Genomic DNA, 12217 nt, shown 5'->3' on the forward strand with positions numbered 1-12217 from the left:
TCCCACCCAACCTCTAATAGACCATCATCATCCTGTGCAGAAAAGATTAGTCCTTTGCACTTTGGTTCAGAGTTCTTTCCCAGTGTTATCACATGTTACTTCATGGCTCAGCTATTCAGAAACCCCAGAGCATTTAGGATCCAAAAGGTCCAAAGGAAGCTCAGCCATGTCAAGTGATGCTCAACGTATAAGATAACAGACTACAGACTTAGCAAATGAGACCTATTTTGCCCATATGAAAACAGCTGCAATAGCCTCATGTCTGTATCTAGGCTCAAATCACAGTGATCAGCTTGATTCTCAAGGCTGTATTTGCTTAAAATCTGCGTATGCTGACTTATGTGTAGAGATGCAAATCTTCAAATAATAACTTTGACTAAATTTAAAACATAGTGTGTCTCACAATAGTGAGAAAAATGGGAACCAGATAACTTGTGTATATGTGTGTGTGTGTACGCGCACACACATCTTCTCTGTCTGCTGTCCAGGTGCCTCCACTTTTTCTTCTTGAAGTTCTTTGCTTTTAAATAGGATTTTGACTCAACCTTTGAAATGGAGGACACTTTCATATAAAGGACTGTCCTCTCACTGCCTGTCATATAGAAGATTGTCCTTTGCAAAATAGGATAAACAGCAATCCTACTTCCAACCCAGCTGCCATTTTCTTTTCTCTAGGCTGCACCAGGCCAAGATAAAGCACAATTTGTTGAACAGGTCAGAGAGAGGTCAGTAAGAAGAACATTTCTTTGCCCCTTGGAAGGACACTGAATCCTGAACCAGTCATGGTAGCGTGGGGAAAGGCTGCCAAAGAAAGAGGCCAGTGTATCTTTGATCTTTTATTCCTTCCACCACAGGCAGAAACGAACTGAAAGAAAAGAAAGAAAAGAAAGCTGTAGTACAGTACTTGGCTTCTATATATAAGCTTCCCCATCTTGGTCTATGGTAGGTGTGATTACTTGCCTCTGAAAACTGGTAATATGGCACCCAGGTTTATAACGGTTGAATGGTAAACTTTTGGGTACTTTTCATCCCAGGCCTAGAAATTCAAATGCATTTTTTGGGGGGTCAGATGTGAGTTAGGAAGTGATCCAAAGACAGAACTTTTTCAGTGATGGTGATCAGATGACACTGCCGTCATGAGTCTTACTCTTCAAAAGTTGTCAAAGCTTCTACTTGGGATTTCTTGGAAGATCTTCCAAATCTTCCAGTTGGGACTGGCTTTTGAACAGCCTTTCCTGAGATTCACCAGAGCTGTGTCTCCTTCATGGCCTCTTCCTGTGAGTTTTAGATTTGAGGCACATTCACTCAAACTTAGAAAGCCCAGCAGCCTTTGTATGAGAGGCCCATTTCCCAAGGCCAGAGACAATTCCCGTGAGTTTTAACTCTTGATCTAATTGTATGAGTTTCAGCAAGTGTGCTTAACATGTCTCTTCCCCAGACATTTAAACTCTAGCGTTAAAACCTACACACAGCATTGTGTTTATACCCTCAATTCCTACCCAAGTCCCCTCTCTCTCTGTTTTGATATATCATATTTGCTAGCAATGACTTTGGAATATGGAATACTATCCCCGCATTGCTTCCCCAAATGTCAGAGAAGTTAAGGGTTAAAATTAACACACACACACACGCATCAGCATCCATATTTGCAGGGAAACACATAGAGTTTGGGGTCTCAGGTAGCAGCATTTGTTTGTTCCCAATCTCAGTCACCCCACACAAGACATTTTCGGGTGTAGGAGTCTTCCAGGGTCCTCCCTGAACCCCTTCCTCCTCATTTCATTCACTCTCCATTCCAGCCTCTCTCTCCTTTCTCTCTTCACTCTCTCCTTCTCTTCTCTCAGCCTCCTCCTCCACTCTCTGGCTTCTGTCTCTCCCCAATATGACGGTCGTGGTGGGATCTACCTCCTCTTTCTATAATCTGCCTCCTCCTTGGGCACTCTCAGTCTTTCCCACGCATCTCTCCATGGGTCCTCCATCCGAACCCATTCCTAGGCTGGCAGTAACCGCTCTTTCCCCTTTTTTATATCTGCTGTCCCAGACTCTATCTCCACCCTCTTCTTCCGTTCCATTCCCGCCGTTTTCCCCTGAACCCTCTCAAAGGTTAATTTTTGTATTCCTCCTCCTATCTTTTTCTGTCCCTTGCTGCTTAGTCCTTATGGAAGGTGAGACAGGTTGGGTCTGCACTTCCTTCTCTGCTGTACGGAGGAGGGATGGCACTCCAGTGAGTGGGCTATCCTTCTCGCCTCCTGTCTCACACTCTTCTCCTAATTTTTCAAGTTCTACTCCAAGGTAGAGCAAGGTGGCAGCCTCTGATGGCAGGTGCTAGGAAAATGTCAATGGGGTGTCAGGCGCACAATGTTGCCTGCCTTCTTTTCCCTGAGCTAGCTTGCTGACCCTAGATGCAATAGTAGATGTTCCACTGCCAATGGCAAAGCAAGATTCACTTTCTCTCCATGTAACCAGAGCTGGGAGTAATGTGTTAGACACCAGTACCATTTGTAACGTGTTACTTGTGGAAACAATAGAGGAGAAATGGCATATTCACAAAATAATCTAATAGCTAGCAACAACATTACTTTTTCAATACAACGAGTAAAATATAGTTGTCATTCTTAAAACATTGCTTTTGGGCAGTCATTTTGAGCCCATGTTTGTATTTTTAAGTTTGTTTGTTTCTTTACACATAGGGATAAGGTATCAAGTAATATACTGTATCAGATATTGAAGCAAAACAGCATTGATAGGTGTTTCCCCTAACAGTTCAGTGCTATGCCACTTAGGTAGTACTGTAAGCCAATAAAGTGGTATGTCAGGTACCAATGAATTTTAAAAATCCAGCTTCCTACTGCTCTCCACAGAGGGGGTGACAGGAGGTGTCACTTCCCCCCCCTTTACATGTCAGTGCTGTGTGTCACCTGAAATGATACAATATAGTATCTCACTTACCAATAAAAGAAAAAAATCCGGATTTCCCTGTTCCCTGCTGTATGGGTGACAGGAGAGGGTGCAGAAGACAATCTCTCTCCCCCCTTGTTCTTTACAATCCATTGGTGTGTCACTTGGGTGGCAAGTGAATAATGTGATATACCACTTAACAGTAAATGAAAAAATAATCCACTTTCCCCTGCTCCCCATGGAATGAGGACAGAAACTGAGGTAGAGGGATTGTTTTTCCTTTTCTTTATAATCTAGTAAAGTATCACTGTGATGGCAAGCCAAGGAAGGGATATATCACTTGTCAATAATATTTTTTAAAAATCCAACTTTCTCCTGCTACCCACAGAGGACGACACAGAAGAAGGTGTGGGGGCATGGAGGCTCAGAAGTCACAGCAAGCTAAAAAGGGTCACTTTGAGGTGCAGTGTAGTTTCTTGTCGCAAAACCACCCAATCCTTGCATATGGATAAAAGGACTCTTCTGAATATCAGGTTGTATTTTCAAGTGACCCTGTTTAGCCTGATCCAGCCTGGGATAACTTTACTGTCCAGTCACACCCTTACTTTCTTGGCAGGGGGTGGGGTGGGGTGGGGTGCTGGAGGAACAAATATGGCATGTATTGGGGTTTGTGTGGCCTACAGAGTTCAGTCAACAAAATCTGAAACCTGGTTTCTGAACTGGCATAAACTTTGACCTAAAAGCTTTTAATTGTAAGCCGAGCCATAGATGCTTGAGAAAACCTAACTCAACGGCACTAATTATAACTCAGGTCATTTATCACAGCATGAGTGAGCTGTCTAAGAAGGGAATAGGAAAGTTTGGCAGAGAAAAAATTGCTTGGAAGAGGTGCAAATAACTCACTGTGGGAGATCTAACTGCAAAAGGTATAGATGAAAGAAAAGCCCAGTTAAATAAGATCTAGAAAGTGACGTGTGGCACACCTAGATTAGCACCTTTGACAACTGTTTCATCTAATTTGAGTTAGTTCCATGCTCCAGCAAGGTCACAAATATGAATACAGTTGTAGTTTTTGAAGTTGTAGCTGTGTTAGTCTATGCAAACATTTCAACAAGAATGTTTTAGTCCCTGTATTTTAACTCATCAACAAAGTGGACATATTCCATGAAAGTTTACATTGAAATACAGCAGTTAGTCTTTAAGATGCTTTAGTTCTGTTTTGTATTTCTTGTTGAAATATGAATATGGTATAGATTGAGTTTTGTCCTCTTATACACCAGTAACCCCCATCTCAGAAACCCCAACTGTATGGAAAATATAAGCTCTCAGTCTCAAGCACTTGGAGACTGAAACTAAAGCCTAATCTCATGCATGTTTACTCACAAATAAAACCAAAGTAAGTGCTCATATGCTGCTGTCAAGATTCATGACATATGAGCTGCAGGACCAAGGAGAATCCTAAATTGATACTGTTTTCTGATTGCTGTTAAACTATATCTTGTTTTGAATTTGGGTTAAATTCTTTTCGCTACACATCAAATGTGCAGGGCTTCACAGAATTTCAAGTCCCCAGATTAGCCCAGCCTTTTCTTCTATTAAAGGGTACTTTCAGAGTTTATAACTCAGTCTGAGACATTAGTATGGAAAAGAATAAAAGGTTTCATTACAGTTGAACAGATCAAACAACAAAGACAGCAGACTCACTAGCTCCTTCCAGTAGACAAAAGAGAGAGGAAATGACTGAGCAGAGAGGTAAGGCTTTTTTGAATTCAGAGATGGGGGGGTGGAATGATGATTGGTTGGTGCTGCATAGCTTGACAGTCATCCCAGCCCAGAAAGGTGCCTCCCAGCCTCTTGAGGCAGCATGCAAAGTTGTAAAAACTCCGGCATATTTTCCTCATATTTTCCTTCATACCTGAAGGACCACCTCCTTCCATATGAGCCTACCCGGCAGTTAAGATCTAGCCAGGGGGCTCTTTTGAGAGAGCCGTCCCTCAAGGAGGTAAGAGGGATGGCTTGTACACAAAGGGCCTTCTCGGTAGCTGCCCCCAGACTATGGAATGCCCTCCCGACTGAGATTCGTCTGGCGCCGACACTGATGGCATTTCGGCGCCAGGTCAAAACCTTCCTGTTCCAGAAGGCTTTTAATTGAAATAATATTAGCTGTGGGTCCGATGGCAATTTTTATAAAGATTTTAATTGTATCTTAATTGTTCTAAATTGTATTGTATTTTAATTGTTATAAGCCACCCAGAGACCTTTGGGTAGTGTGGGCGGCATATAAATGAATGAATGAATGAATGAATGAATGAATGAATGAATGAATGAATGAATGAATGAATGAATGAATGAATGAATAAATATTACTCCTTCAATGACATCTAGTAAATAAATTTGTGAAGTGACATAATCACATTCAAAAGTTTCGCCACCTCTGCTCCAAGTTGTTTTTTTGCTACAGGCAGGGACAAGGATGCAGTGCTTAATAGACAATGACACCAGATCACACATTTGTTGTACTGTAGACCAGCCTTCCCCTGCTAGGAGAGGGTGTTGAGATGGCATTTCAACACATCTGGAGAGAACCCTACTGAGAAAGATGGAAGTAGTTGAAGACCTGCTCCAGCTAGCATGGTAGAGGCTGGTTAAACCGCCATTCAGCCTATACAATATCTATTTAATCCCTGAGTCAAAATTGTTGCGTATCTATTATTTCTCCCAACTGGGGTCTGAGATTTACCACAGGATGGAACTGTGAGGTAGAAGCAGCAAGGAAGGCAGTAGTTCAGCACCCCACTGTTAATGTTTCTACAGCCCTGTGTTCTACATTATCTTAGGGTATGTTTCCACTCTGTAGTAACACATAACTCTACCTTAATATGTAATAATGTTGAGATAATGTACAGGTTTTTTTTCCTCAGGGTAGAAACAAATAAGAAGGCTGCTTTGTTATTAAAATCTGGTAGAAATTAATGTCCCCCAGAGACACAGGTTGTCAAATTTCCAGGTCTCTGCAATCAATTTTGGAATTAATCCCAGGTTCCTAATCACCCTGCTTGACCATATCACCAAAGAGAAGCAAAACTGCAGATATGCAACTTAGGAAGCTGCAAAACCTCCTTGTAGGGAAAACAAGCATCCTTGAGCAAGTTGGCAAAATTAAAAGGGGAAAAAGTGGGGTGGGGAATAAAAACCTAAGGACAAAATATTTGGACATTTTGAAAACTAACATTAGTTTCAGTGTGAGCTTCTGTGGCTCATGTTCTAGTTCTTCAAACACAACATTTAACAATTTAAAGGGAGCACAGCTTCTAGTTGCAATGCTGCCATCTCAACTGTTTCTGTCCTCAGAAGAATCTCAATAAAAACAAGAAGATGCTGAGCTTGCTAGATGTTTTCTCACAGGAAGGGAAAGACATGTATATTAGAAGGAGGAAGATTAATCCTCAATGTCTGAAGAAGTCATTTCCCCTCACAACTTCTTTCTTTCTTTGGCTGGAGTACTAGCAGTGTTAACATAGAGTGTGCATAAAGCGTCATAGCTAATTATGCTCAATTGACAAAGTTATGAGGGTTCCTTTTGGTCATGTAATCAAGCTAATGACTAGAAATGTGGCGGATGAGACCTTTATTGAAACCTTGTTACAATTCCTTTAATGAATTTTTCAGGGTGTCAAGACAACATTGTTCAGCATTTCTGGATTTCCCCACTACTCTTTCCATTTCATTTCTTATTGCCGAAAATTAATCGGGAAGAAAAAAACAAAAATACCTGAACAGTGCATTCCAACTGATAGCAACAGAACCCTTTCTTCAGAAGCACACTGAACCAGCATAGCAGTCCTTAGGTTTAAGATAGTTTGTGCCTGCTTTTTGCTTCCCAAAATGAATGGGAGGCCCTTTTCATTTCTTTCTTGGCTCTTTTTAGAAACCGCTGTCTGATGGGACCGAGTCATCCATATGCAGCACAATTGATTACAAACCCCCAGACCCTGCGGAGGAAGCAGCAGTACGTGAGGACGCCGCAGCGGAGGAAGGGCCAGAGGAATGCTTCACTGAAGGTAAGTGAGCCGGGAAGCAAGCCCAGGTCAGAGATTATGCAAGAACGTCCTAAGCAGTGTCTAGCCTCTCCATATACTGTGCTCCAGGACATGTGGATAAAAGAACGATCAGAGCACATGCACAAAGCTTTGAAGACCCAAGCAATATACCCTGGGTCACAGTCCCAATTCATTTTACAAAGATACCATATTAAAACGTTTGTTGAAAGGAGGATAAGTACTGTAAATGGCAATGGCTTCATTGGTTACAGCATAAAATAGCACTGATGCAGCATAAGGTACTGGACTCGTGCATTAGACAATCTGTTTGTTTACTGTTATATCTACCACGTGCTTCTACTGGGTATTCCATGGAATGGCAATGAATAGGACCCGCCATAGGGTTGGCAAGCCAATAAATACTTCCGTGGTGGACCTGAGTGAAGACTTTTCCAACCAGGTTTTCATCCAAGGAACCTCACCTTCCCATCAGCCCAGGCTTCCACTGACTGGTTAGCCAAAAGATGGCCCTGGCAATGCTGACAGGGCTGCAGTGGATACCAAGAGCCAGTCAGCTAGCCAGGCATGTGGAGAAAACATCAAAGACTCCTCTGCTACCCCACTGGAAACTGTGACCTCACTGAGTTAGAGAGATAGTTTGGGCTTCCCTCTCACCAGCAAAGTTCAGCCATAGAATTTCTTTAATACTCAGCCTTAGAGCGAGTGAAAGTGTAAACAGAAAAATGTCTGGTTTCCATGCCCATCTAGAACTGGGCAGGGATTTCCAGTGAGCTGGCATAGATCACAAAGAAGCTCTAGACCAACTATGGGTTTAGTATAAGCCTCTCTTTATTTTTAACACCATTGCAGATTGTGTTCGGAGGTGTCCTTGTCTGTACGTTGATGTCAACACTGAAAAGGGGGAGAAGTGGTGGAATCTTCGGAAGACATGTTTCAAGATTGTGGAACACAACTGGTTTGAGTCCTTCATCATCTTCATGATCCTTCTCAGCAGTGGAGCGCTGGTGAGTGCTACTTCTCCATGATCACCTTTCAGTCAGGTGTTTGGAGAGAATGAAAGAATACTGAAATTCAGCAGAAGTGGAGAAGGCTAAGAGGGACAACCTGCAAGCTGGTCTTGCAAGGTTCTGCGTCTCTTGTCTGTGTCCCCTCTTTTTGTTCTATGAGGGCATCTCATTTATGCAAGGTTGGTGCAGGTCTATTGGTGCAGATCTATTGCTATATAGATACTATATCAAGACTGAAGGATGCCTACATTATCTGTAATTACTTATAGTTGTTGGTGGCAATTAAGAATATTAACTAAAGTGCTCGTGGAAACCTGGGTTTTTGAATGCAAAGAAGATGTTTTGAGAAGATGTTCTAGCACCACTGCTCAGTTTGGACTTCTGCAGAAAATTGTTGGGAATAGATTCAGCTCAGAATATAATATAGTCCAAGCAATGCACATCTGGTATTAAACTGAACTGGTTGCCTGTCAGAGCAAGGGCTATAGAGTTTTACCATAGAGATGAAAGGGTAGGATATTTCTCTCATGACGATTAATGGGAGCATTTAACCTGAAGTTTAATACCATAAATTCAGCTAGTTTATGACACATTGTAATCTCCCACCCACCCCTTGTCTCTGTTGCTTGAGTGGAATTTTTAAATGTTTGGATAGCACCTTAGTGTTCTGTACATAGCAATTTATGTCTCCCAATGATTGAAATCCTGTTGCTTAGCATAAGCCAAACTTAACTTTCCATCCATAAACAAAGTGGCCAGTCTGCATGCACCAACCCTACATGTACCCCTATGGATAAACATAGCAGGGATGGTTTGTTTACCAAGGAAGAATGGACCAAACGTGATTCAAGGGATGGGGTCAGAGAGACATAGGGCAGTGTATGAATAATGGGGAATCTTTAATATAGGGCAAAGAATGAGGAGAAATTTTGGGTGACGGGCAGCTCTCTTGTTTAAGAAGTTTGGGTGGGACAGTCTCCATTTTGAAACTTGTTTTAAACAACATTTTGTTGCCAAAATTCATTGCCAAATTTAGGAAACCTATTTAAAGTAAGCAAGGAAACCTATTTAAAGTCATGTCTGTTTGAAACAAGTTGGTAGTGGTTTGCCTCCCAAGTTTCCCCAGTTACTATAATATTTTAGAAGCAGGGAACTGGTCTCCAAATCACCTGAAATTTCCCCTCCCTGTTCAAACACTTGGGATATGGCTCAGACTCACCTGTATTTCTGGAAGGAAATCTACTAGGCTCAAAGATTAGAAATTTGAAAAATGAAAGAAATAATACTCCAGGTGCTGGATTCCACACAACCTTCCCTGTATGCTTTCAACCTTCTCTTGGGCTGTGATTACACTGGGGAAAAATATGAGAAATACTATGGGGTGGCAGTGGGCTGATTCACATTTTTATAATGTTAATCACATGATGGAAAGGTAAATGTGAATCAGCCTGGAGTCTCCCCCCCACCAAAAATTATGTGGGGGGGGCAGCTCAGGCTTCTCCTTTTGAAACCCAGATTCTTTTGTATTGATGCTGGCATGTGGTTGCTTAAACCAATGCAGAAGGCGAGGATGGGCAGAGCACATACATGCACACACAACGTGATGCTTTTTGTAAAGCACCTCCCCATTGCTTTGCAAAGGAGGAAGAGCTGCATACACATACATATTCAAAACTTTTCTTCCTTCTTTTCTTTTCAGCAACTTCTCCTTCTCAAGAAAGATTCCTGTTTTGTTTTGTTTAAACAGCTTAAGAACATAGAGCAAGGCTTTTATCTGGATGATGAGATTTTTTTTAAGATAAGGAGAAACCAGATTGAGGAAGGAAAAGCTTTAACACTTTATTAATGCAGTTCTTTGTAACTGTGCCACCTGCAGGGCTATAGATAGAACTTCAAGCAAGGACCTAACAAGACTTTTCCTCTTCTCTCACTGCATGGCCACTTGAATCAAACTGATCTGAATTCCCTTGTGTGACTTCAAAGCAAGTGAATGCAAGTGAATTTGTATTTCCCTCCCTGTACAGTCACATAATATCTGTTCAGGATCACAGTTGTCAGTGGCAGCTGGCCTGGTGAAACTCTGAACTGACAATGACAACAATACTTAGGCCGTGACTACTGTGGCTTGATTTGCAGCCTATTTTATGTTTCTGTTCTCTTTAAGCGATCACAGAGAGGCTGCGGATTTCGATGACAGTGTCCACACTGGCCCCTCAATCTGATGCAGAGTGATCCAGCCCACAGCCCCTCTTCCTTTGATCCTGTGCTGTGTCAGTTTCCGGCTGTGTTGCATGGCACTAGCAAAAAGGGACAGTTTTCCAAAGTTCTCCATAATATGCAAACGCGCGCACACACACACACACACACACACACACACACACACACACACACACACACACACACACACACACAAACTGCAGAAACGTAGTAGTCGTCTGTAGCTCATGAGAGTAGTTTCTATTTCATATCAAATGTAATTTTTTTATTTTGTCCATGTAGAGGTGATCTAGCACTAAACTCCAGTTTATTTTTTAAAAAAATACTTTGAGGTGACTAGGGAGAAAGATTGTGGAAGGGGGGTGTTCTCACTGTCCAAAGCATCACACCCAGCTTAGTATAGCACTAGAATACTACCTACAGCCATGCCCACTGTACTTTTCGAGAACAAAACAATTGATCACAGGGGGCAAAATCTGTTTGAATTGTTCTGTTAGAAGTCCCCAGCAGCAGCACAGAGAGAGAGAGAGAGAGAGAGAAATCTGAGTTGGGAGTAAAAAGGGCTGGACTTATTCAAATTGGCCTTTGCATTATGTGATCTTTTTTAAAAAAGTGAATTCATCCATTTTACACTGCCAGCAAATATTTCACTGTGTAGTAGTAGTAGTAGTAGTAGTAGTTGTTTAGTAATTTAGTCGTGTCCGACTCTTCCTGACCCCACGGACCAGAGCACGCCAGACCCTCCTGTCTTCCACTGCCTCCCGGAGTTGGGTCAAATTCATGTTGGTGGCTTCGATGACACTGTCCAACCATCTCATCCTCTGTCGTCCCCTTCTCCTCTTGCCTTCACACTTTCCCAACATCAAGGTCTTTTCCAGGGAGTCTTCTCTTCTCATGAGATAGCCAAAGTATTGGAGCCTCAACTTCAGGATCTGTCCTTCCAGTGAGGACTCAAGGTTGATATCCTTTAGAATGGATAGCTTTGTTCTCCTTGCAGTCCAGGGGACTCTCAAGAGCCTCCTCCAACACCACAATTCAAAAGCATCAATTCTTCAGCGGTCAGCTTTCTTTATGGTCCAGCTCTCACTTCCATACATCACTACAGGAAAAACCATAGCTTTGACTTTTGTTGGCAAGATGATGTCTCTGCGTTTTAAGATGCTGTCTAGATTTGTCAATGCTTTCCTCCCAAGGAGCAAGCAGCTTTTAATTTCGTGGCTGCTGTCACCATCTGCAGTGATCATGGAGCCCAAGAAAGTAAAATCTGTTACTGCCTCCATATTGTCCCCTTCTATTTCCCAGGAGGTGATGAAGCCAGTGGCCATGATCTTAGTTTTGTTTTTTGTTTTTTTGATGTTGAGCTTCAGACCATTTTTTGCACTCTCCTCTTTCACCCTCATTACGAGGTTCCTTAATTCCTCCTCACTTTCTGCCATCAGAGTGGTAACATCTGCACATCTGAGGTTGTTGATATTTCTTCCAGCAATCTTAATTCCGGTTTGGGATTCCTCCAGTCCTGCCTTTCGCATGATGTATTCTGCATATAAGTTAAATAAGTAGGGGGACAATATACAGCCTTGTCATACTCCTTTCCCAATTTTGAACCAATAAGTTGTTCCATATTTAATTCTAACTGTTGCTTCCTGTCCCACTGTTCTCAGGAGATAGATAAGATGGTCAGGCACTCCCATTTCTTTGAGGACTTACCGTAGTTTGTCATGGTCGACACAGTCAAAGGCTTTTGTGTAGTCAATGAAGCAGAAGTAGATGTTTTTCTGGAACTCTCTGGCTTTCTCCACAATCCAGCAGATGTTAGCAATTTGGTCTCTAGTTCCTCTGCCCCTTCGAAATCCAGCTTGTACTTCTGGGAGTTCTCAGTCCACATACTGCTGAAGCCTACCTTGTAGGATTTTGAGCATAACCTTGCTAGCATGTGAAATGAGTGCAATTTTACGGTAGTACAATATATAATATATAAATATATATATATTATTATATAATATATAAAACAATGAATTCTGGAAGTCCCATTGT

The 12217-nt window shown here is 42.0% G+C and overlaps 1 protein-coding gene across 4 annotated transcripts in view; it reads left to right on the forward strand.

Annotated features, from left to right (window-relative positions):
* Nucleotides 1-12217, forward strand: part of SCN4A (sodium voltage-gated channel alpha subunit 4) — a 107965-nt gene that overhangs the window by 76508 nt on the left and 19240 nt on the right. For all 4 annotated transcript variants that reach the window (XM_020798034.3, XM_073004149.2, XM_073004151.2 and 1 more), the window contains 2 exons: nucleotides 6827-6959; nucleotides 7809-7963. In XM_020798034.3, the coding sequence (XP_020653693.3) occupies nucleotides 6827-6959; nucleotides 7809-7963 (288 nt within the window). The remainder of the gene's footprint in view (nucleotides 1-6826; nucleotides 6960-7808; nucleotides 7964-12217) is intronic.

The sequence above is a fragment of the Pogona vitticeps genome, chromosome 6 (assembly GCF_051106095.1).
Source record: "Pogona vitticeps strain Pit_001003342236 chromosome 6, PviZW2.1, whole genome shotgun sequence".
Taxonomy (NCBI): Eukaryota; Metazoa; Chordata; class Lepidosauria; order Squamata; family Agamidae; genus Pogona; species Pogona vitticeps.